The sequence below is a fragment of the Artemia sp. Qi Xiang Cuo genome, chromosome 6 (genome assembly GCF_049724085.1).
Source record: "Artemia sp. Qi Xiang Cuo chromosome 6, ASM4972408v1, whole genome shotgun sequence".
NCBI classification, from domain to species: Eukaryota; Metazoa; Arthropoda; class Branchiopoda; order Anostraca; family Artemiidae; genus Artemia; species Artemia sp. Qi Xiang Cuo.
Genome location: NC_142799.1, coordinates 7,949,033 through 7,976,261, shown reverse-complemented (window position 1 = coordinate 7,976,261; position 27,229 = coordinate 7,949,033). Strand labels below are relative to the sequence as shown.

At 36.4% G+C, this 27,229-nt stretch overlaps 1 protein-coding gene across 2 annotated transcripts in view; it reads left to right on the top strand.

The window, feature by feature from the left end:
* The window catches only part of Wdr62 (WD repeat domain 62), a 250,842-nt gene that overhangs the window by 193,543 nt on the left and 30,070 nt on the right, over positions 1-27,229 (top strand). Inside the window, exons 20-24 of one of the 2 annotated variants that reach the window (XM_089090028.1) lie at positions 3,255-3,470; positions 6,501-6,786; positions 8,232-8,361; positions 12,696-12,839; positions 20,032-20,157. In XM_089090028.1, the coding sequence (XP_088946154.1) occupies positions 3,255-3,470; positions 6,501-6,786; positions 8,232-8,361; positions 12,696-12,839; positions 20,032-20,157 (902 nt within the window). The remainder of the gene's footprint in view (positions 1-3,254; positions 3,471-6,500; positions 6,787-8,231; positions 8,362-12,695; positions 12,840-20,031; positions 20,158-27,229) is intronic. The other variant, XM_089090029.1, reaches the window with a different exon arrangement.

Sequence of the window (27,229 nt, the reverse complement as noted above, 5' to 3'; positions counted from 1 at the left end):
AAATTTTTTAGTTGGATAATTAGGGAGATACGGAGCAAAGAAATTCACGAGATTTATCCTCTTCTTGTAGAAAACTGAAATTGAAGCACAAATTGAACGAACATAGTGAACTGTTGTCAGTGAGGTAACTAACACAGTTTCCACGGATTGATCATTTCAAGCATGAAGATTCGGTTCCAGGAGCCGCAAGATGGCGTTGGTAAAAATGGAGATAAAATGTCACGAAACTGAGTATAGTAGTCACTTAAAAGCGAAAGAATTCTCAATGGTACAAGATAAACAAAAAATGACTAACATTCTTGAAGATTCGGAACAAAAATGACCAAATATTCACAAGAAAACTTACCTATTTTGAATATTCAGGGCGTTAAATTTTGGGTTATTCTGAAGAGACACTAGATGTCAGTCCAGAGAACTCGTCTCTAGGTGTCATGCCCAATGCTAACTTGTTGATGCCAGGCCTATATCCTGCTAACAGGATGGTCGCATCTTAACATCACAATGACCTGGAAAACCAAAATCTCCCCTTCTTCCCCTCTTTTCCCCCTCATAAATGTTCAGGGGACAGAGTAATCGAGATTCTGATGCAAGATTTGGCTTCTACGTTAAAAATTACAACGAAAATCACCTTGACTTGAATCAATCCGAACACTTCTGGATTTTGCGAAATTTCCCCTGGTTCCCCCGTTTTTCCTCTGCCACGGCTTTTCACATCGGTGGATTTTGGTGGGCTTTTAGTATGTTATTCTCTGATTTTTCTGCATTTTTTTGGTGTAAAAATCATTTTTGTTGCAATTTGTTTGAGGTTGGGCCTTTTTTGAGCTATTTTTACTGGGCTAATATGTGTATTTATTGTCTTGAGTAATCTTTTTCCTACTCTTTCATATATACGTTTTAAACATTTCTACAGATATTCCTTTGAATCATGTTTGAGGAGCTTCCTTTTAAAATATTACGGATAAACAATGTTCCTCTTTTAATTAAATATTGATATTTATTGTTACAGGCTTAACAGACTAAAAAGTGTCCGCTTCCCCGTGATTTATTTTGAAAAGCCTGTTTTCTTTGGAGCAAACAGAACAGACTCTACGGAATCAGATACGATTGAAGATACACCTGGGTAGGATTTAACCGCCTCCTCCTGTATTTTGATACCTTTTACCCCTGATAAAAGTAGTAAATTCCCTTGACTATTATTTATAAACTATGCTTACCCACATGTTGCATCCACAGTAGATATATTCCAAATTTACAGTTTTATTCTTGTTGAGCCCCTTTCCAGAAGCTGTCTTTGTGTAGAGCACTATTATCAGTAAGCTATTCAAATTTAGAACTTTTGCTTTGGCTATCCTTACTTTAAGGTGGTCCTTGCTTTCTATACTTATGTTGCTAAAGCCTATTAGATTTTGAGTCGATCATAATGAGTGAATAATTATTAGCGATGGGAAATGTACAAGCATCTGCTGAAGTTCTGTACAAGGTAATCTCTGTTATCTATTGAAGGTCTGGGGTGGTAATGTACAAGCTTAGACGGTCCTTAGAGCTTGTGTTGATTAGTGTCATAGGCCTAGACTTGAAGGAGGGGGCGATTTAAACGATTTTTTGGTGTCTGGAACAACTTCAGGGGGAAGACCCTCCCCAGTCCCCCTTCCTTGCGGGGTGGTGTGCACCGTCTTCGGTTATTGTTTGTTTCAAAGTTATGCCGTAATGACAAATAGATCATCTTTTGTTGGCAATTTAATGGTTTATTAAAAGCAACAATTTGTTGTTTATTAAAAGTTAATTTGTTGTTCATTTGAAGTTTATCAAAAGCAACAATTTCACAACTACTGTTCATCCCCACATTTCCATTATTCCTTAAGATGTATCTTAAAAGAATTGCGGCGTTGAGGTGATTTTCTCTCCAAGATGGATCTAGAGACTAGAGGTTCAAAATGAAACGACAGTTTGGAGTATGCCTCCATGGTCAGGGGATGCTCCTGAATACGTTGGACGTGTTGAACTTCTCAAGGGATTGATCAGTTAAAATTCCGACAAATCCCTCAACGTCGTATATATGGGGAAATCAGACCGACCCAGTAAACATCTATAAACTCAACATTTGGTTTGTAATTAGAAGACACGGAAGGCTTTACCACTTTCATTGGAAATTTGTTTTACATTTGGGCAAGATTAAAGAATGATATTTATACCAAGAACTTTGAATGAACTTAGCCTATGAATTGTCTCTGAAAATAATCTAGTGAATAAACCGGAATCGAATTGTGTTTGGAATAATCTAAAAAGTTATTTATTTTGTCATGTATAAATATGCTTGTTCAAATTCTATTTTTCTAGTATTTCTACTGAAGACGGTCGCTGTATATGTGACCGAAATTCTGGACTTTTGTACCTGTTTTTTCACTGTCTATATATATGGATGTATCCACATTTGAAAGTTTATTTGTTTCCCTTAACGGCGAAGATAATATTTTCAACTATTCTTAACTTTTTATTGTACCCTATTTTCAAAACAAGGGACAAAAACTAGGATTGCAGTCTCTTCACTAAAACTAAGAGAAGTGGGAAGTTTGTTACTTTTTTTTCTTATAACTAGCCAATCAGCAAAGCAGTGTTTTCCCCTAATACATTGTTAGATAACAGAGTAGCCTGTTCTATTCTGTTCTTCACGATCTAAATCATTTTCCTAGTCTTGGAAAGTGTTTTAATTGGGGAGTTCCCGAAACTAGGGAAAGTGACAATAATGGGTTTTATTAAGAAAAAAACCTGCCATTGGCGTGATTGATGACGCAGCATCCTTTTATTATTAAATAAATGCGTAAGACCGTAATAGTGATTATAAGTCTCATGACCAAGAAATATGTTCAGTGTCTGTGTCCTCTACCCATACGTAAGAGTGTGAATGCATAGCACCTACGTAAGAATGTGTTTTAGGGTGGGAGGGGCAAATTATGTAAAGACGTAAAAAAGATAAATTATCAAAGAAGTGTAAAAGCTACACAGTCTTTGAATCTTAAGGGGGTAAAGAACCCAAGGCCCTCTCCCCCTTGCGTACAGTGTTCTATTAAAGATAAGGCAAGATTTAATAGATGGGATTTGTCTTGCACATGTCCCCATCATATCGAATGACTGTATTGATTTCAAGCAATGTATTCAGTTCTTGTTTCAGCGCTTCAGTAGATTTTAGTCTAAATTAATGTTCAGGTTTAGTGTATCAAATGTTCTTATAAAACCGTTCTTTATGATAATTTTAGCGACTATACCGTTAACGCAATGGACGTTGAAGAGCTACGTCGTTCGTCTCGGCGTTTTAAGAAGCCTCGTGGTGAACCACCCTCTCGACCTGCGTCTGTTGCAATTAGCCTTACTGGTTCCCAAGATAGCGACGAAGATGACGGGGATGATTTGGGTGCCATGTCAACTACATCTGGAGAAGCTGTAGATAAGAATCTCAATACGTTGGCTGCTAGGTATTCGGCTCAACTATTCTCACTATATTGGATAGCTCTTGTTTCGTTTGGTGTTGACCTAGATTCATGCAGTTTTAATTTCATCGTCAAAAGACACTTAATGTGTTAATTGTGTTATTATAAAAAAAAACTTTCCCAAATTCAAATTTGTAATTGACATTGACGTTGACTTAAAGAAGAAATTGAAAAAGATTCATTTGAAAATTCTGGATAAGACATGGATAAACGTGGTTAAGAGAAGGCTAATATTTAACAGAACCTCTGCAAGGAGAGTAGGTTTACAAAAAGAAGCAATCCTATTAGTTTCGTCAAGTTTAACAAAAATATGTCATTTTACACCCCAACGTATTTGCTTCTTCTTGAAAATGCTAGATATAAATTTGTGGAATAAGCTATTGATGCGTAAGCCGAGTTAAATTTGTTTGTCCTAAGGAGTGCTTTTATGCCTCGAAAGGTTTAAGTATTCGGTCAAATATATGCAGCGTCGAGAGTTTCTCCCAAATAGTATACTAAATGTATACATATCGTTTTTTAACATTTTCATATTATTTTTCAGACCTTGGAAATTTTCTTAATTAACTAATATTTGGGAACGTTTGCCAATTTTGAGTAAACTAAGCTGTTGACTTAAATTTTAGATAATGATAGCTCATCTACTATAGCGGTGTATTTGACCACCTTTCCTCGAATACATTCATAAGAGTAAACCCAAGTGATGAAACTGGTGTAAAATCCAACGTTCAGATTTTTAACTTTAATGCTCGAGCTTTATTTTAATATAAATAAAAAAAACAAGTTTTTTCAACGGAAATAAAGCAGCAGCATTAAAACTCAAAACGAATATAAATTATTACGTATATGAGGAGGTTCGTTCCCTAGTCAATACCTCGCTCTTTACGCTAAAGTTCGAATTGTGTTCCATTCCTTAAGAATGACCCCTGAATCACAAAGGCCGTTTAATTACAATAAATAGCTCTTTGGAAAGTATTAAAAAACTTTAGCGTAAAGAGCGAGATATTGACTAGGGGGTGAACCCCCCTAGTCAACCCCCTAGTGATCGTTTTTTAAATAATGCTGGGAAATCCGACGTCCCCTTCATAGAAAATTCCCTTCTCTCATGAATTCATCCTCCCACGTAACCCCCGATCCCCCCCCCCCCAACCAGAAAAAAATCCCCCTTGAAAACGTCTGTATATTTCCCAATAACCAATGCTATGTGTAAACAATGGGCAAATTAAATTACTTCCAGCCCTTTCCCCAGGGACTGTGGGGGATTAACTCATCCTCAAAGGCATATTTATTGGATTTTTCGACTAATCTGAACAAAATGGCTATCTCAAAATTTTGATCGGGTGACTTTAGGAAAAAAATGCGCGTGGGAGGGGGCCTAGTTGTCATCCAATTTTTTGGGTTACTTAAAATTGACACTAGAACTTTTAATTTCGGTTCGAATGAGCCCTCCTGCGATTATCTAGGACCACTGGGTCTATACGATCATCCCTGGGTCTATACGATCATCCCTGGGTCTATACGATCACCCCTGGGTCTATACGATCACCCCTGGGGAAAAAAACAACAAATAAACACGCTTCCGTCATCTTTCTTCTGGCAAAAAATACAAAATTCCATATATTTGGAGATAGGAGCTTGAAACCTACTCAGTAGGGTTTTCTGATACGCTGAATCTGATGATGTAATTTTTATTAAGATTTTATCTGTTTTAGGGGGTGTTTCCCCCATTTTTCGAAAATAGGTCAAATTTTTTCAGGCTCGTAACTCTTTAGATGTATCCGACTCTTTAGATGTATCTACTGGCATAAAAATTTTGTTTTTTAGAGTTTTGATTACTATTGAGCCGGGCCGCTCCTTATTAGTGAATTACTAATATATCTTAGTGAAATACTAATATGTCTAGCATAACATACAGCAAATATATCTATATTAAAAAAAAGATTAATTCGTCTTGAAATAAAAAAATCCTGCTATATTTCTTTCTTTATGTCAAGTTATATTTTTTTTTGAAAGTTCATCAGTGTCAAAAGAATTGAGTCTTCAATCAGCTTTGAAAATATCAGTTTAAATACGCTATTTAACGTTACGTAAATCATCTATAGAGGAATTGTTTTTCTCCTACTGGGTTCACTAAACTCAAATCCTTAGATCCTCCGATATAAGGCATCATTTGAATTTAGTAATATAAAAAAAGGATAATGATAATAAATTTTCAATATGGTCATAAATGTTTATAGCCTCTTCTTTTAAGAGTCATTAAACGAATATGTATTGTGACCAGTACGTTATCATGTCTGGTAGAAATGTGACCTTTAAGTTCCGTAGAAGGTTGTGGTGCATTTGATGGGAATTTATTTGGCGTTCTTGTACGATTGACTACTTGGGGCTCAACAAATAATTTCGAATAATCTTGGGATGCGCAAGCCATGCCTAAGGTATCTCCAGGGGCGTACCTCCAGCATTTTTATTGGGGGGCAAGAGGGGTCCGTATCCGGATAGTCATATGGAAATGGCTATATAATAATTTTTTCTACCAAAATTGCTGGGAGAGGGGCAAATGCCCCCTTGCCCCCAACGAAACGACACCCCTGGGTGTCTCCATCTGCGCCTTTTCACAGAGCCAATAACTCATGTTTTTCAAAATCCCAGGATAACTGTCACAAAATACCGCCGATAGAGGTGTTTAAGTCCTATTCTAAGAATGAATAATCGCAGTCTCAAACACTCTACATTGGGCATCCACAGGCATCCAGTCATAGATATGGCTCTAGGAACATTCCGCACCTCCTTCCAGTCTCAATGGGAGAGATTTGTCCCAGTAGCAAATCAGAGGGATTGTTGGGGGTTCCTTCTTAAGTGCCTCTGAAGGACAGGTTGAACCAGAGTCTAAGGTAAAGACACGTGATAAATTAATTTTTAAACTTTAGTGAAAATTTTAAGGTAAAAATTACCCACCAGATTAGGGCTACCGTAGATTTGGAATTTATAAATATTTTTTTTTATGCTGCTTATTTTTAGCATGGATGCCATTGATCTGGTTGGCAAGCGTGAAAAGTACCTGAGAAATGAATTCGAAACTCTCGAAAATCCTGTCGATAGTACACCAGCAAAAACTGCTGCAGATCCCTCGTGTGACTCGTACAAGAATAGCTTGTCCTCAAGATTCTTAAGCAGAGAATCGCCTGCTGTGGCTAACGCACCGTTGATAAGTTCAACCCTGGCTCAACAAAGAGACCCCACTGCAGCTAAAAACAGAGAAGAACTCCTAAGAAGGCTTGAGGAGTCGAAGAAAAAATTACAAAGTGTAAGCTTTGCTTTCCTGAAGTTACTTTTTACTTTCTCGCCTTTACTTTACTTTTTACTCTTTTACTTTACTTTTACTTTAATTTTATTTTTTTCTCTTACTTTTACTTTTTATTGAAACTATTTATTACTTTCGTTTCTAAAAAATCAGAACCATTTATTAATAAAACATGAATCATAGTTTGGTCGAAGCAAGACTAACTGCCATTTTTGGCTAATGCGCTACTGTTTAGCTGTGCTTTAGCCCACAAAAGGAACAGTGGAGCAGCTAAGAATAGCTCCGAAGAAGGCAGAGTCATAGGAAAAAATAAAATATGTAAGTGATAAACTCAGCCTGTGGTGACAAACTTTGTGGATGGTTTCCCCTTCACGCACAAAGCAAAAAAAAGCACAAAGTTATCTTTGGAGAAGTGTATCAGCTATTTATGCGATTTTATTTTACAATACTTTGAAAAAATGTCCATACTGAGGATCCATTGAAACTCGCCATAAAAAAAAAATCTTTTTTATCATTGCCTTCATATGTAATATATTTAAGACTTTCCGAATGACTTTCTTCCCTAACACCTACATCAAGATTGGAAATTGCATCTCTTGAATTGACAAAATTCTAAAATGCCCATCTTAGTTTTGCTCTAAAAAAGGTGCACTAAATTAGAAGTAAGGCTCACTGTCTGATTCCTTGCTTTTTTAATACCTCTTTAGAAAGAAAAAAAAATATTTCTTTTCTCTTTATTGGGAAATGTTATCGTAGAAAATGACTTAGTTAAAATTTCGTTTGTCTAGACTATTGTCCGGTGTGCCATAATTTTCAAGTTTTCCAGAGCATATTGCGTCCAGAATAGTGGCTTCAGACTGCTGCAAGTTGTAATGAAATAAGAATATCATGGTGAATAGTTTTTCATTCTTCTAAGCTGGTTCTATAGCTATGATTTGCAATTTTATAACCAGTAAAGTATTAGGTGAATGCTATTCGAAGATATATTTTAGTTAAGGAAAAAATTTACCACTCTTCTTCTGCCCTTTCATACCACTTCCTTCTACCACTTTCTTCTACCTTCTACCTTGATAAACTTTTCTTTTATCTCTTCAATACCACCACTGAACTTCTACGCTTCCATATCACTTCCTTCTGTCTTCTTCCTTAATAAACTTTCCTTCTACCTCTTCCATTCTACTATTTTCCTGATACCCTTACATACACTTCCTTCTACCTTCTTACTTTTAATAAACTTTCCTTCTACCTTCATTAACCTTCCTTCTACCTTAATAAACTTTCTATATATCACTTCCTTTCTACCACTTTCCTTCTACCCTTCCATACCCCTTCCTTCAATCATCTACCTTCATAAACTTTCCTTTGAATTTTCCCTACCGATTTTTTCTACCTTCTATCTTCATGAACTTTCCTACTACCATCTCCATTCTACCACTTTCCTTTTCTAGATTGGTAGCAAGTCAGGCATCAAATCGTCACAGTCCATCAATGATCTTAGCCGTTTGAGTGATGTATCTTCGTCTTCGAATAAGAATTCACCTTCACAAGCAAGCTACGCGTCACCTGCAAATAGGCCTGGTAAGACAGATATAAATCCTTTCTAATGACACTTTTCTTTGACAAACTACCCTCAATGGCTTCTCTTTTTTTGTCTCAAAATATTTCAAATGACTTAATTTTGTGGTATGGTGCCATTCACTTCGATATTCTTCGATTCTATTTCGTAAATAAGGCATAATGTATGCTAGGAAACAAACAAAATATCATTTTGTGCTGGCTTATATCGATTGATGACGTCTCAGAAGCCTGAAAATACATCACGTAGACATGACCCTTGGACCAACTTAAGAAGATGACGTCTAACATTGAATTTGTCCATGCCAAAAATTATGAAGCGTTAACTATGCCTTTTAATCATATAGATGTTGGCATAATTTTCTGTATACCCACATAAGACACCCTCCCTTGACAAACTTCTTTTTTTACTAGCTGAAAGGTTAACCCAGATAAGATTAAGACCCCAAATATTATATAAGCAAACTCGATTACCCATAGGTTGGTTATCTGCTTTCTGGATTATCTGTGGTCCTCCGAGGAGTCGAATTATTTTAGCAAACTCGAGTTGCGCACGCGCGCAGCTACAGTATTATGTGCAATGGGGCCTAATGGGGTTACGACAACCTGATAACGTAGTTTGTGAAAAAAATTACAATAAAATATGAATGATACTAATGTAACTTTATTTTAACTACAATGTTTGTATTACTTGGTGGCTAAAAACTTAGGGCCTGATATGCCAGAAAATTTCGGATTATCCACAAAATTCGCCGAAGCGCAGTTACCAGGCAATCCAATTCTGTTGATAATCGATTGTGTATTGCCCTTGACATTTTCGGCTTCAATACATTGTCAATATTTAACTACAATTAAAAATAATTAAAACAATAAACCACACCTTTAAAACAATAAACTATACATTAAACAAACAATAAACTAATAAACAAATAAACAAACAATAAACTATAAACAATAAACCAATAAGGGGAACAATTTAAAACAATAAACCACAGATGACTTTACTCGTCTACTGAGTTTGTTTTAGTGTCTAAAGTTAAAGCCTACAAGCCTTACTCGCAATGACGCTTAAAATAAAATTGTAATCTAGCCTAAGAATTTAACAGGATATGTCTTTTAAAATTCTTTAAGTAAAAGCGCATACTATAGCAAGGGTACAGTGTCTGCTATCTGTGCTGTTTAAAAAAAGTACAATTCTTATATAGCAGATTGTTTAACAATTTTGAATCTGGTCATTACATTTTATCATTCGAAGCTTTTTTGACAAATTTGATATGCTTAAATTCTCAAAAAAAACTTTTTAATTCAAAACTATATCCCACTATAAACAGAAGTTGCGAATATGGGCAAAAGGCGGACTTAATACGATTACGGATCCTAAGTTTCTAGGGGCCCAATATGATGGAATTTGTCTTTAAAAACTTATTATTATTATTATTACATTTTCAGTTTCTTGTCTTGCTTTTTCTGTGACTTCTCGCAAATCATGTTTTTGTTTTTTCTTTCCGGTTTTGTTTCTTTTTATTCTTTCTTTTGACTATTATTATTTTACATTATTTTGAAAGGGGTAAAAAAAAGAATAAAAAAGCATTTAGTTTATAACTAAATCAAATTCAATTTTATTTGTTCAATCTGGTGTATCGAAGCGCTGAGTCCAATTTTGGCTAGCGGTATTGTCTTATAGTTCTAATAGAACGTTCTTTTGAATATGTGACATACATTTTTTTTTTTAGTTTTTACTTGTTAATCACGACCTAACTCGTCCTCAAGCCAGCATGTCGATATTTTGCTGTTTTTTCTTGATGCTAAATAATTATGCGAAGCATGCAATCGAAAAATTTCAAATTAGTACTGGTATCGATAAAGAAAGCAGCTCTTTCCCCTTTTTGTTTGTTTTGTTAAACATTTTTGTCTATTTTACTGTTATTTTCTTCTTTTTGTTTGTTTTTCCTCTTGCTTTTTCGTGGGATATGGTCTGAGAATTACATTCTAATAAAGTGGAATTACTTGATTAAAAACAGTAAACCTGGCTTAAATATGGGTGAAAAATAAGTAAATGGGAATCATTTTCAAAATTGAATTTCGACTTGTTCGAGCCCCCTACCCCCCCCCCCCCCCACTTGCAGCTGGTTAAAATACTGGTTTAAAATTCCATCCAAGTTTAGAGTTTGTTCAAGGTTATTGAAAGCTACATGGGTATATAAGACTGTGATAGGTTAACTAGATAAACTAACTCCATAATTTACCACAGTATATTCCCTAACAAAAAATGTGTTAAGGAGGCAATCATATCCGTTATTATTCTTCAACGGCCCACTCAAATAACAATCGCTTCTTACTTGCTCTTCTTCAAACCAAAAGACTGTGATTAAGTATAATTCCACATTGTCTCACAACAGTTATCATAAAAGACACACATTTTGTGTTGTAAAAGAGCATGCAGAGGATATGCGCTTGGCAGACACAGTTGCCACTGGTGTCTAGAAAAAGTAGTCATGCCTGGTTGTCACATTATCTTTTTTTTCCGATAGTGGGTTCTGTATTATAAACTAGTAGAGTTCTCATAATCTTGTTTTATTTTGTCTTTCACTTGTTAGGCTGTACTTTTTACTATGACATTAAGATTCTAATACGCTGTCACAGATGTAAGGCAACACATCACTGCTATACTAACAAATGCTTTATTTACATTGCTACATTAACAATTTCAGCTTTCACGTTTTTCAAAAGTGCTGTAAGTACTGAATACCAAAACTAATTATTAATTCTTTACAGGCAAGGGGGAAATAATTATGTTTTTTTTTAATTGAAAATGTTTTTTAGCAGCAACGGGTAGCCATACTTTGGTAGAATAAATAACCAGTTTTATTGTTCGATTAATCGTAGGTTTAGTCGAACTGGAAGAACGGCGTACCTTCCTGTCGTATCACGTCTGTGATATGATTTGACGTGACACATGCTATGACATGATGCGGTTTATCTTCCTGTCATACCACGTGTGCGATATGACATGAAAAAAAGACATTTTTCTGCTTGTCAAATGTAAAACATCAGTTACAGATGATTTTGAGAATTCTATCATTTCGATTGGATGGAATATCCAGTTTTGACAACGCAGAATTGTCTCTCATTCTCAAACACTCGCATTAATATAAACCAAATAATAGGTATGATACGGACATTCATATAAACAATTTTTTTATGGACATAAAAATTGAAACCATCAATATCCTTAATCGAACAAAATTTCGATTTTCAGCTTTGAGCTAAGTTGTTTGTTGATATATTAGACAAAGGGACAAAACAATGGCAACAAAAACAAAGGCAACGACAACAAAGAACAAAAAACAGACAAAGGCAACAAAAACAATTGTAGTGCAATCAATACTCTTACCACAAATCAACTATTCAGCGACATTAACAAAAAAAAAAAAAAAACTTGGTACACATTCAACAACATTTTCACCACTTATCTCAACCCCTTCCACAAATTTTCTCTATTGGTCATTCCCACTTTGTAACATTTTCTTTTTATTGTCTCATAATCTGTCGACCTGTCAAAATTTTGGACTGAGAGTCAGAAAAAATTTAGTTTAGCATCGTTTGTAAATTCAAATTAGTGCAGATTATACTGAAATTATTTTTTACTGATGGGGAATTATCGCCCCTTTCCTTTAAAGGCTTTTGAGCTAGGCTCACACTTATACCTTTTGGGGAGGGAAATAAGGGTTCTAAGGTTATTTCTCCTCAACTTATTTACTAGGTGAACTGGTGAAATTCATTCAATGAAGTGTGCTACTTCCAGTCTAAATGCTACTCAATGCTACTTCCAGTTCATACCAACTGCTTTTATGTTCAAAATAACTCATTTGACATTTGCTAAAAAGGACACTACAAAAAAACTTATCTGATAACTTTCGGAGCCTGTTTCGGAGCCTATACAAGCCTGTCACATGCCGAGTCACGCGGCCCGGCCTTAAAATCAGCTACATAGTTATATACTCCATTATTAAAACAAGCCACTCGTTTCACGCGACATTATTAGAAAATAATTATTTCTTAAATCCTGTAATTTGAGACAAAGAACCATGAAGCAGATTCTTGCCAGTTTGTCGGTCATGGAGACGTGAGTAAGGGCTGTCCATCCCCTTACCATCCGTAAATATTTCTTTCTACAAGCTCTAGAACCTAAATATTTTCAATACAATTAATAATGTTGAACAGGTTTTGGTCGACTTCGTCGAAAAAATGGTAATTTTTTGCTCTGTCACTTTTGAAAAACGTATGTCACATGCTTTCTTATGGTTTTGGTTTATATTGGTTAAAATGCTTTCTAGACGGTGATGAGTACTACGGTTATGGTTACAGGCTTCAAACCTCTGAGACTCTGCCTAACTTTCACTTAGCCAAACGAATAACACTCAACGGTGGCATTCTACCATCCAAGATGGGCAATAACTTTATTGAACCAGAGAAAAAAGGTGTGGTTAGTGTTTTGTGGCGTCTTGGTTTTGTTGTAGTCTTGAACCTCCTAAGAATGCTTGTTCCTAAATTTATCTGTATTTCGAATGTTGGCTGTCTTGATAGATTTTATTTGATTTAAATTGATCTATTAGACATTATAGAAAGAGGCAAAAAAATTGTCAATTAGCCAATGTTAAATTAGCTATTTAGCTTCCGATAGCCAATCGAGAAAAAAAGTTGCGGTTAGTTTATTGTGCCTAGGAATGTTTGTTGCTTTGAATTTATTTGCAAATTTCGATGTTGGTTGCCTTGTTGGCCTCGAAACCATCGTAAAAAGAGACAAAGAGAAGAATTAGCCAATACTAAATTGTATATTTAGCAAAAAAAAAAACTAGCCAATCAGAGAAAAAGGCTTATAGTCCAGGACTTTTAGCTCAAAAAAGTGTCGAACCCGGACAAAATTGCAATATAAACGAAAATGGTACCAAAATGATCAGAAAAAAATTCTGTACAACATACTAAAATTCCCAATAACCCCGAGTGGGGCGAGTACCCGAAAAATAGGAGAAAAGAGGGAAATATGGGGGAAAATGGGAAAAATGCCGAACATGCCCAGAAAATAGTTTTGAATTGATTTTTCTGAGGTTTTCACATACACTGATTATCAAATTGACATCTAAAATTCAGTATAGAACAACAGTACTACGGAAAACGGGGGATCAGGGGAAAAAGGGGAGAAAAGAGAAGAATACAGGGTAGGGGTAGAAAGCGGTTTGAAAGATATTTTCTGGGGTATTCCTATCTGGTGATTACGAAATTGAGAACTAAAATGATATAAAAAATTGATTAACATAAAACGGGGAAATGGAGGGGGAGGAGGGGAAAAAGGGAAATATACAGGGTAGGGCTAAAAAGCATGTGGAAATGTTTACAAATGTTAATAAAGGAGATATATAGAGGTTCGGCTACCCCATAGGTTCGGAAAAGGCAAAAAAAAAACTCGAGAAAGAAAGACGGAGAAATACTAAAATTACTTTATTCCGTATTCCTCGCCGTTATCAACAAGCGCGTGGGTTCAAGAAGTGGCTCAAGAAGTTATCAAGAAGCGGCTAATGACGAAGCCCTTCAGGCGGTTTCGCTACGCCTCGAAGCCTTAAAATCGTCTCTGAAATCCAGCAGAACTGCGAAACTATTCATGCAGTATACCGAAATGGTTTCGATCTTTCGGAAGTTTTTGAAAGCAGAAAGGACTGGAGACTGGGATCTCTACTTATCCTCTCTTTCTGATATGCTCCCATACCTCGCAGCTGCGGGGCATAATCTTTATGCCAAGTCATTTTCTCTTTTTCTTCAGATGATGCAGGAACTTGAAACATCGAATCCACAGCTCTTCGGACAGTTTGCAAGCGACAAGTTTACTGCCCGACGAGGTGATCGTTATTGGGCTGGATTGGCTCCAGAGCTCGTCATCGAGACAGTGCTGATGAAGAGTCTAAAAACAGACGGAGGGCTGACAAGAGGAAAAAGGATGACTGAGCTTCAAAGAAACAAATAGACAATGTCTATGCCAGTACTCGCTTCAGTGAATGATCTAATGCAGAAACTGATGGGCCTAGAGTACAGTTCTAGTGAACAGCACGTTACTGCCACCGCAGCACGAATAAAGAGAGATACTAAGGATCTACTGACATTTCTTGAATTCCTTCTATAAAACTGTCCTTTCACTAGTTCCACAGAGCTTAGAAGTATAGGTTCCGGGTTGATTGCCCAAAAAGGCGTCAATGCAGAGGATGCTAAAGCTGTAGGTGAGCTAATCCTCCAGCACATGGATGGCCAATCCGTCGAAAGTTTTTCATTCAGGAAGAAAGACAAAGTCGTTACACTGGCATCCGATAGGAACATAAGGATAGATGGCGAGATTTTGCATATCGACCCTGCACTGCTTTTTCAACGTCTTTCGACTGCTGCCCATACATCTGAAAATTACATGGCAGAAACTCCACGTTACGAACTGTGCAGTTATCTGCCCGCTTTGTTTGAGAATTCTGGCATAATGCGTCAGCCAGACAAACCTGTACTAGTGAAAACAATATGGAAAGAAGCGAAAACGGACTCGATTCAGCACCTGCCAGTGTCAGATCGTGTCACTGTAGTTGACGGAGGTTGGCTGCTTCAGCAAGTACCTTGGAAGATTGGTGATACTTATGATTCAATCTGTGACAGCTCTGTTAGTTTCGTTACTCGACGCTGTACCTCCCCTACTGTTGTCTTCGTTGGATACAGGGCTGGTCCAACCACGAAAGATGCTACCCACAACCGACGGTGTAAGGGAAGCCAGCATCAAGTGATCGATTTCAGTTTAGGGATGAAGCTCCAGAAAAAGAAGGAAGAGTTTTTGAGCAACTCTCAGAAACAAACAGCGAATTATAAGCTACATCGGGGAAAAACTCAGAGCCAAAGGATTTGAAGTCGTCCATACGAAGCACGATGCTGACTATCTAATCGTGAAGACTGCCGTAACGAAAGTAGAAAACTCTGAATCAATAGTTCTTAGCAACGACACTGACCTTCTGATTCTACTCTTGTATCACCTCCCGCCTAATGCAAAAACACTTTACTTCGAATCGTCAACGAACGCAAAAGAAGCGATAACACGGTTCTGGTGCCTCAACGAAATTAAAAAAAAAATGGGAGAAGTATCCAGGCTACTTCTGGTAGGGCATGCACTCTTGGGATGTGACACGACCTCACGAGTTTTCAGACTTGGAAAGCAAGCTGTGCTACCTCTTTTGAAGAAGAGCGAAGTGTTCAGAAAAAAATGCGAAGTGTTTCTGGATGAATCATCGTCTAAAGATGAAATTGTGAAAGCGGGTGAATATCTACTCCTCAGCTTGTATAAAGCACGACCAAACGAAGATCTCACTAAGCTGCGACATCGAATTTTCTTGGAAAAAGTTTCTTCGTCAAATACTACGGCGTTTGTTAAGCCTGAAAGGCTTCCGCCAACCGAAGCTGCAGCTTCATTCCACTCCCAGCGAGTGCGCCTCCAGGTGTCCCGTTGGAAAGGGGAACCAGCTGACCTCGACCCGGCTGACTGGGGTTGGGTCCTCTGAGACCATAAATACTCACCTGTGATGACCGATTTGTTGCCCGCACCTCAAACTCTTTTGAGTGTTGTGAGATGCAACTGCAAGACAGGCTGCGAGAACTCACGATGCAGCTGCAAGAAAAATGGATTAGCGTGTACTTTCGTGTGTGGAGAATGTCGGGTTATCAACTTTTTGAACAGGGACATCGAGATTGTCGAAGACGAGGAGCTCGACTAGTGACATCAATGCTGTGTTTTTAAGTCAACTCTACTGCCTTAAAAAGTGCAGATTTTACCTATAGTTACTGAAGTTCTTTTTTTAGTTTTTTATTCAACGATATTGCCTTCGAAAGTACAAATTTTACCTATAATAGCTGAAGTTTTATACTGTGATCACTGCCAAGTGGTTGTTTTCTTTATGTTTAGTTATTCAAATGGTTGTAAGAAATGTCTGTGATTCAAGAAAGTAAAAGTTTGGTACTTAAGCGAGTTATTTTGTCCATAGGTCTACTTATTAGCCATTGGCAGCTGGCTCAGGAGTCAGGCTTCCCTTCCCCTTTTCCGTTATTTCCTCCAGTTTTGTTCGGTTTTCATGGTTCTCGTTTTCTTTCCTTCATTTTAGGTGTCAGTTTCGTCATCAGCAGATAGGAAAACCCCAGAAAACACATTTCAAACTGATTTCTACCCCTGACTTCAATGGTCCCTTTTCTTCCCCTCTCTCCCCCGTTATGGTGGGGCTCATGATCTTTATTTCATTTTAGATGTCAGTTTCGGGATCAGCAGATAGAAAGACCCCAGAAAACATATTTCAAAGTGCTTTCTACCCCTACCCTGTAGTTTTAAATTTTTTCCCCTTGTCTCCCTGGTCCCCCAGGTTTCCGTAGCATTTTTATTTTATACTTAATTTTAGATGTCAGGTTCGTGATCAGCGTATGGGAAAGCCCCCAGAAAACTCACTTTGAACTATTTTCTGGGCATGTTCGGCATTTTTCCCAATTTCCCCCGCATTTCCCCCTTTTCCCCTGTTTTTTCGGGTACTCGCCCCACTCGGATTTATGGGGACCTTTAGTATGTTGTACAGAATTTTTTTCTGATCATTTTGGTACCATTTTCGTTTATATTGCAATTTTGTCCGGGTCAAACCCTAAAAGTCCTGGACTATTAGCAGCACAAACAAAAAACGTTGCGGTTGGTGTGTTGTGACGACTTTGCTCTTTTCTACTCTAAAAGCACTTAGAAACGCCTGTTCCTGTGAAAATTTATTTTAGTTTGTGCAGTAAACTTGCTGCTTTTAAACATTTTACTTTATTTAAATTATTTTGGCAAGCTTCAGAAAAATGTTGATTGCTTAGCCATAAAAAGTGAAAAAAATTTATGTCCTGTTTTAACTAAAACAACGTATTTAGTAACATACAATAGGATCACCTACTTACATTTGCCGCTTTTATGTTTTAAAAAAAGTGTAAACATTCAAGTTTTTGTGCCAATTAGTAATACCCCTGTGCAATGTATTTACGTTATTGCCCATAATCTAGTTGTGCTCTTGTGCATTTTCACACAAAAACATGTCTGTAAAATGGAGGTTAAAGTCAAATCTCACCAACGAAAAGCACGTATTTCTTTGTCATTGTTGCATCTTATAAAAAGTATATAGTATTATAAAAAGGTTTCATTAAAAGTGAATTATTACACACTATTTTTTAAAATTTATTTTCGTTTATAAAAAAAAGAAAGACTTATAACATGTGGAAAACTTTGTTAACATAATTAACTAACTAAAATAAGAACTCGAACATTTCAATCTTTTAATTCGGTGATTGTCGGTCGTACTTCGGGGATTGTTGGGGATGTAGAAGATTGTCGGGAATGTCGGGGATTTTCGGTTGTACTTCCGGGATTGTCGTTTTTACTTCGGGGGTTGTCGGTTGTACTTCAGAGATTTTCGGGGATGTCGGGGATTGTCGGTTGTACTTCGGGGATTGTCGGTTTTACTTCGGGGATTGTCGGTTGTACTTATGCCGTTCTGAAGCACCTGATAATACTGATTCTTGAATAAAATTCATGTTGCACGATTATGACCCCAGATTAATGGTATTGAAGGCAGTTTAAATAACTTGATTTTAGTGTTGTTTGCTATTCAATATTAATAATCATTCACACGAGGGTAAGGCGGAAGAGTGCATTTTGGGGGGGGGGGATTACTAGGGCTAAACCTCCTGTAATTTAAAGCTGTAAAACTTGAAAAATTGACTGTTTCCACAGACAAATGTTTCCACAAAATTTCGAATTGAAAACCATGTTTAGTTGTGTGTACTCTGTCTACTTTGTTTAAGTTTGACCCCATTTCCAAGTATGAAGGGGTCAACACATAGAATTTTTTAACTTTAAGTATATTAAAAAAAATCTTAATTAAAAAAAATCCTTAATTAAAAATTCCTTTAAAAAAAAAATCCGAAAAGTCGTTTTTCAAAAAAAAGAAAGGGGCTGCATAAAACCAAAGGCGAGCAGAAATAAAGTAATAATTAAAACTTAAAGGGAACATAAATCACTTAAAAAAAAGGGAACTTAAAGGGAACATAAATGAGACGCAAAACAAACAGAAATTGGATAATTAAGTCAAACTTAAAACAAACAGAAATTACCACAATCAGGATGTGGACTTACACCCCTAAGCCTACTGAAGACCAGAACTTCAAATGATCTTATCTATCCCACCCACGTAATACTACCTCGTATTAGTGTCTATGGAATCTTACGTTAGATTCTTTGTTCAAACTTTGTTTCTTTTTGTATTGAACGCAGTTTATATAACTTGATTTTAATGCTCTTTGCTATGCAGGGTAATAGCCTATATACATGTTTGCTACTGGTTGTATTTTAAATAGTTACTCCCCCTTCTTTATCTGTCGTGAATCTTTAGAATTCAAATTTGACAGAAACTTCTCTTTTGGTATGTGGTAACTACCTATACTTAGGGTTATGTTTTATATTTAGGGTTCTAGATAGGGTATAACTAGGGCATAGTTACAAATTCATTCGTAAATTCCTTTTATTTCCACCCTTAATTAAAAAAAGTGTTTAATCAGCAGTAAATTCAAAGTAAAAAATTGAGTTTTTAAAGCCACATGACGCTAAAATATTTATTTTGTAAACTTGCTTTTTAATTTTTCTTTAATTTTATGTATATTTCCCACATAGTCATAGCCAATAACCAATATACAAGCGCCAAGGACAGTGAAACTAAAGTCTGGATGTTTGAACTGGTTGATTTTTTTACGGACGAAAGGCGTTGTCAAATACAACTAGTTGGATTTGCTAATTTATTTTGACGGTTCAACGTGGCAAAGCTGACCAAACTGATAGACTACTGCCCTAAAATTCCAAAATGTTGAATCAAATAAAAGAAAAATCTTGGGCAATCACGGTTTTCAAGTGTGAGTTGACCTAAGATGGATTCAGGGAGGAATGTACTTATTTTCGTTTTCTTAGTGGGCTACTTTCAGTTATATATGCAGTTTTTTGAAAGCAGCAAGTAAAAGTTTGCTATGCCACCTGACACACTAAACTGTGAGCATTAAAAAGAAAATGGGATTGTTCTACCACTTGTTATCCACTACTGTAATCTTTATTAATTTGTAATATTAATGTAATATTAATCGTTATTAATTAATATCTGAATTTGTTATGCTAAAAAAAGATAAATAAATATAAAATAAAAGAAGAAAAAAAAAAGTAAAAATATGGCTATAACCGCTAACAATGAAACACGATTGAGATTCTGCTTGTTGTGTATATATATATATATATATATATATATATATATATATATATATATATATATATATATATATATATATATATATATATATATATATATATATATATATATATATATATATATATATATATATATATATATATATATATATATATATATATATTCAGATTTAGTTTTTACCGCTCTTTGTACTTTAATATTTCTTTTTGCATGTCATTATAGTTCCTCAAATTCAAAAAATTACCATTTTTCTTGCATGATTCTCAGATGATTTTTTTTTTTTAACACATTTTACTTGTCTAACATCGCATGAGTTTGTTTTCTATTTGGCTGTTGCTTTTAGTGGAAGATGGATCGCAGCATGTGAGCGATGCAGAAGAAAGTGGATTAAGAAGGGCTATATCACTAAGCGACCTCACAAGGTCTTCCTCTGCCACAAGAAGGATCTTACCATCACCTCCAGTCAATGGTAGAGTATATGATATCAATTATAGTTTGATCTTTTAATTTACTATCTTTACTAGTTTCCTCCTACTGTTCGACACCACTTTTGTGCCTGTTCTGTCTGTGCAAGCCTGTTCGACACCACTTTTCTGATTTTAGTACCATGCACAAAAAAAGTGTTACGTACGATTATGTAGTACAACAAATGATATTGAACTGGACTAATGAAGACAACCAATGAAGAGAATACATGCAGGAGAAAAAAATCATTTGGAAGTAAAATCTATAAAAGAGCATTTTCCCATTTGGGCAATTCTTCTTGAGCATTGAATGGCTATTCAGAAGGACAAACATTTGACCGTAAAAAACATATTGTCCTTCAAATTTGGATTTCAAGTTCTGTTTCAAATACCCAACTGGGAAAAGCTTTTATCGCATGTTTTCATGCTTTATGCATGAAAGCTTTTCCCAGTGTGGGCATTTGGGTATGCATCAAAGGGTATACACGTACCAGAGAGCGAGATGAGCTTTTCTTATTTGGACAGAATGGACAACCATTGAAGAGTATACACGAAGAACTATTTGAAAGCAAAGTTTAGTTGGGAGTATTTTTCCTTCTTGGGTAATTCTTGTTAGGTATGTTAGGGCGCATGCAGGACGAAAATGTGCATTGTCAGTTTAATATACATATACTGATATTTAGTAATCAAAATGTTAATATGATTTAATTTATTAAAGTTATAAAAGTAATAACATTTATATTTTTTTCAGTAAAGGGCAAATTTTGTTCTGGCCTTGGGAAGGTATAGGGGTTTTGCGCCCAACTTATGTTAATTTCTGCTCGTTTTGAGTGTGACTCGGTTATTTATTGTAATTTCTGTTCGTTTTGGGTTTTATTTATTTACCGATGCTGATTTGTGGTAGTTTCACCCTTGGTAGACAATTTGATTTTATTTTTGCTCATTTTTCGTTTAATGGAGTTCTTTACTTTTCTTTAAAAAACTTATTTTGTGAAAAAGTTTTTTTAAATTAATTTGTGTTCGTTTTATATTGACATAGTCTTTTCAGGGAAAAAGAAAATAAAACTTTAAAGCTTTTCGTTTTTTAAGACTTTATAGTTTGGCCTGCTATTTGTATGCTGGAGAAAAATTTTCTGCAATTTTTAACAATATACACCCTTTTAAAAATCTGGACACAAATAGTACTGTTTAATTTAGTTTTTTACCTCCTCTAGTTGACCTGAAATGGAAAACTTGATACCTTTCGCAAACAAATCTGTTTACTTTCTTTGATAGCTTTGATACACTTGCGCTATTTTGATTTATTTGAATTTTAAGAGCAGAAATAGCTTCGAAACTTTGAACATTATATCCCCCGTTGATCTTGGGATGCTGCTGAAATGCCTTATTTGGAATTAGCATTAACACAGTGTACTTTGACTTGATCCTGAGGGAATACTTAGATTTTAAACATAATGGGCGAATGGGAGGTTGGGCGTGGGAGGGTCGGAGTGGAAGGGGGATTAGTTGCCCTCCAATCATTTTCGACTATTAAAAAGGGCATCAGCCCTTTCTACTTTCAGTCAAATGAGCCCCTTTCGAAGTTCCCATGATAACTTCGATACGAAGTGCCCTGGTCTAAACAACAACAACAACAAAAAATATCACTAATCACTTTCGACTATTAAAAAGGGTACTAACCCTTTGAATTTTAAATCGAATGAGTCCTTTTTCAAGTTTCTACGACAAAGATTTCAATAAAAACCTTATATGCTCCCAGGGCATAACTTATAACCCTTACCCTGAGGGTTGTGGGGGAGTGTCCTCCTCAAAAACATATTTTCGATCTGGAAATCAGCTAAGCTGAACAAAATGGCTATCTCAAAATTTTGATTGGATGAGTTTGGGGGAATGATAGGTGTGGGGGGGGGGCTAGATGCCCTCCAATCACTTTAGGCTATTAAAAAGGGCATTATCCCTTTGAACTTCCAATCGAATAAGACGGTTTTTAAGTTTCTAGGACAACCCCTTCAATAAAAACCTTATATGCCCCCAGGACATAACTTAAAACCCTTGCCCTGAAGGTTGCGGGGGAGTGTCCTCCTCAAAAAGATGTTTTCTATCTGGAAATCAACTAGCCTACGCTGAACAAAATGGATATCTCAAAATTTTAATTGGTACGTGTTTTGGGGAACGATGGGCGCGGGGGGAGACTTGTTGCCCTCTAATCACTTTCGACTATTAAAAAGAGCCCCAACCCTTTGAATTTTTAATCGAATGAGCCTGTTTTGAAGTTTCTACGACACCACCTTCTATAAAAAACCTTATATGCCCCCGGGGCATAACTTAAAACCCTTTCCCTGAGGGTTGTGGGGGAGTGTCCTCAAAAATATATTTTCTATCTGGAAATCACCTACGCTGAACAAAATGGCTATCTCAAAATTTTGATCGAATATCTTTGGGGGAATGATGGGTGTGGGGGGCTTGTTGCCCTCCAATCATTTTCGACTATTAAAAAGGGCACTAGAACGCTCGATTTCCAATCGAATGAGCCTTTTTTGAAGTTTCTACGACAACGCCTTCTATAAAAAACCTTATATGCCCCCAGGGCATAACTTAAAACCCTTGCCCTGAAGGTCTGTGGGGGAGTGTCCTCCTCAAAAACATATTTTCTATCTGGAAATCAACCACGCTCAATAAAATGGCTATCTCAAAATTTTGATTGGATGTGTTTGGAGAAATGATTGGCGTGGTGGGGGGGGGGGGCTAGTTGCCCTCCAATCACTTTCGACTATTAAAAAGGGCACTAGCCCTTTGAATTTTCAACCGAATGAGCCTTTTTTGATGTTTCTACGACAACGCCTTCTATAAAAACCTTATATGCCCCCAGGGCATAATTTAAAACCATTTCCCTGTGGGTTTCGGGGGTGTGTCCTCCTCAAAAACATATTTTGTATCCTTAAATCAACTACGCTGAACAAAATGGCTATCTAAAAATTTTTATTGGATGTGTTTAGGGGAATGATGGGCGTGGGGGGGGGGGGGCTAGTTGCCCTCCAATCACTTTCGACTTTTAAAAGGGGCACTAGCCCTTTGAATTTCCAATCGAATGAGCCTTTCTTGAAGTATCTACGACAACGCCTTCTATAAAAACCTTATATGCCCCCAGAGCATAACTTAAAACCCTTTCCCTGAAGGTTTCGGGGGGGGGGGGTGTCCTCCTCAAAAACATATTTTCTATCTTTAAATCAATTACGCTGAACAAAATGGCTATCTCAAAATTTTGATTGGATGTGTTTAGGGAAATGATATTCTTGGGGGGGGGGGGGCTAGTTGCCCTCCAATCAATTTCGACCATTAAAAAGGGCACTAGCAACTTCAATTTCCAATCAAATGAGCTCTGTTCGAAGTTGCTACGACAACTCCTTCGATACGAAATGCCCGGGTATGGCAGCGCTAGTGCGCTGCCTATGATTTACTTCAATTCAGAGTGTACAAGTACACAACAATGCTCGAGCCTGCCAATTCTTAACATCTGAATCCACCTAGCCTAGTAGGCTTCTCAAGATCACACGGGTTGTCGCCAAAATCGCTCTTTTGTAGATCTTACTTTCGAATGAATTTTTTCTCCTGCGTGTATTCTCTCTTCATTGGTTCTCAATTCACTTTAATATCATTTGTTGCACTATACTATATATGCACGGCATTTTTGGGAGGGCATGGTAATAAATTTACCAATTTTTTTTTTTTTTAATCTTATATTTCCCTCGATTGGGATCAATTTTCACACTTCCAAATTGTACTCTTTTACACATATCTGAACCAGTGCGCTGACGAAAACTGGAAATTACTGGATTAGGAGATTAAATAGTAGGCAAAACTATTAATTCTTTAATATAAAAAACGAAAAGGCTTAAACTATTGTTTTCTATTTCTCTAAAAAAGACTATGTCAATATAAAATGATTTTTATGATTACGCCGGTTCGAAAACACTTTTCTGATTTTAGTACCATGCTATAGTGCAACAAGGGATATTAAAGTGGATTAAGAACCAATGAAGACACTACACGCAGGAGAAAAAAATCCTTTCAAAGTAAAACCTGCAAGAGAGCATTTTCCTATTTAGGCAATTCTTCTTGGGTATTGAAGGGCTATCAAGGAGAAAACCATTTGAGCGTAAAAGACATATTGTCTTTGAGAGTTGAATTTCAAGCTCTGTCTCAAATACCCAACTGGGAAAAGCTTTTACTGCATGTTTTCATGGTATATGCAAGAGAGCTTTTCCCAATGTGGGCATTTGGGTATGCATCGAAGGGTTCACATGCACCAGATAGCGAGAAGAGTGTTTCTTGTTTTCACAGATTGATCAACTATTGAAGAGTATACGTGCAGAACTATTTGAAAGCAAAATTTAGTAGGGAGTATTTTTCCTACTAGGGCAATTTGTGCTTCGCCCTCTTTGCGAATTTGGGTGATATGCAACTTGGTACTATTAGAACCTTTATATTTCCTGTATTTCCCTCTGGGTATAAGATAAGATAAGATTTATTCATAATCAATTAATCATACAAGAAAATACATTGTGCTAATCCCCCAAAGGCTCCTAGGCCTGTGGAAAATGCAGCATGAAAGGTGTGTGTTTCCGGATCGAACACATATTTTGAATTTGCTTCATCATATTCATCATAACTTTGCCCCCTACTGGGGCAATTTTGTCAGGTATTTTAGGGAACATGCAGGAGGAAAGGGATTTGGACCCAAAATCAAATACTCTTTGGCGATTGACTGGACTTCATTTTAAGTCTTAAGAAATGATTAAAGGAAATATAAAATTGATTAAATGGAGTAAAGAATGAGTCTTTGTGCTGACTGGACTGAAGAAGAGGCTTCCTTAGCTTGGCCCGATTTTAAGCTGAATAGTTATTAGCTATAGTAGGACCATTATTAAAGAAGGGCTATAAACACGGATTAAGAAGGGCTATGCCACTAAGTGACCTCGAAATGTCTTTCTCTATTAAAAGAAGGACCTTACCATCACCTTTAGTCAATGTGGAGTATCTGACGCCTGTTATAATTTGATCATCCTCTTTATTTATAAAATTTATGCTAATAACTTTATATTACGATTAGGCCTCTCCAAAATTCATGTCTCGCTGTTGATGCCATACAAAAAAGAAAAGATGATTAGAAAATGATGTGTCTATTATAGCATATTTACCTAATATTCAGCTTGATCTAAAAGCTGAACATTAGTTGTAAGTAATGTAACTCATAGTACAAATCCGACAAAAGAAAATCCTTGTCATCTGCACCTAGTTTGACCTTATTTCGTACCATCCAACATTATTAAACATTGTTGAACATCAGTTGATCGCTATACTTCACTTTCTAAATAATTACAACTGTACATGGGGAAAGAATAGAGGGAATTTCCTCCGAACTCCCCTTAGAAATAAAAATTCACTTGAATTTTAACCCCTCTTTGTCACTAGAAAATCCTCTGAAATAACACTTCTTATTTGTCATTTGTCTTCTGCTATTCTATAATTACACATTTTAGGACCTAATCATTCATCGCTGCAATAACATTCATTGAACAGTGCTATGTTGCATTTTCTGTTCAGTACCACACTGTTAATATGTTATATAATTGTGTATTTCTTGAATTTCCGTTTGGCTTGAATAAAACTGATCCTACAATTTCCTGAAACAATCTCTTAGTGGTATTTGCTATTTTTGCTATTTTACTTGCTATTTTGGATTTTCGCTATTGTACCTGCCATTTTTGGTGGTATTTGATGAAACTAAATGCTTTATGAAGCTTGAAATGAAGTATTAAAAAAAAATAAATGTGATATTTTACCTCTGTGTATTTTGCATTACAAATAGAAGCATGAAAAACCCTGATGATAATAAAAAATTGGGCTTTTACTCCGAGAGGTGCAAAAAATATGGGGGGGGGGGAGGCAAGAATTGTTTTGGTTGTTTAGATGTAGGTACAGAAATACATGTTTTTTTAAAAACCTAGGAGGGGACTTTTTTTTTTTTTTTATTATTATTATTATTATTATGAAATATACGGCAGAAAAGGTATTTTTCAAAATCTAAACAGTAAAATTCAAAAAAACTATTAGTCCCCTGATGTATTCTCTAGCTCCCTCCACCAGCTGATCCTCCAGTTTGATCCACCTGGAACAATAAGTAAATGAAAATTTTTGAAGACCCTAAAATTATGTGAATAAAGAGTCAACTGGCTTCAGATTTGTAATTAAAAGGTCACGGGGGTTGACCTTTTAATTAGGTAAACGTTATCCTCCAATAACTTTCGACTATTAAAAAGGGCACTAGCCCTTTGAATTTCCAATCGAATGAGCCTGTTTTGAAGTTTCTACGACAACCCCTTCTATAAAAACCTTATATGCCCCCAGGGCATAACTTAAAACCCTTGCCCTGAAGGTTGCGGGGGAGTGTCCTCCTCAAAAACATATTTTCTATCTGGAAATCAACCACGCTCAATAAAATGGCTATCTCAAAATTTTGATTGGATGTGTTTGGAGAAATGATTGGCGTGGGGGGGGGGGGGGCTAGTTGCCCTCCAATCCCTTTCTACTATTAAAAAGGGCCCCAGCCCTTTGAATTTTTAATCGAATGAGCCTGTTTTGAAGTTTCTACGACACCACCTTCTAAAAAAAACCTTATATGCCCCCGGGGCATAACTTAAAACCCTTTCCCTGAGGGTTGTGGGGGAGTGTCCTCAAAAACATTTTCTATCTGGAAATCACCTACGCTGAACAAAATGGCTATCTCAAAATTTTGATCGAATGTCTTTGGGGGAATGATGGGTGTGGGGGGCTTGTTGCCCTCCAATCATTTTCGACTATTAAAAAGGGCACTAGAACGCTCGATTTCCAATCGGATGAGCCTTTTTTGAAGTTTCTGCGACAACGCCTTCTATAAAAACCTTATATGCCCCCAGGGCATAACTTAAAACCCTTGCCCTAAGGTCTCTGGGGGAGTGTCCTCCTCAAAAACATATTTTCTATCTGGAAATCAACCACGCTCAATAAAATGGCTATCTCAAAATTTTGATGGGATGT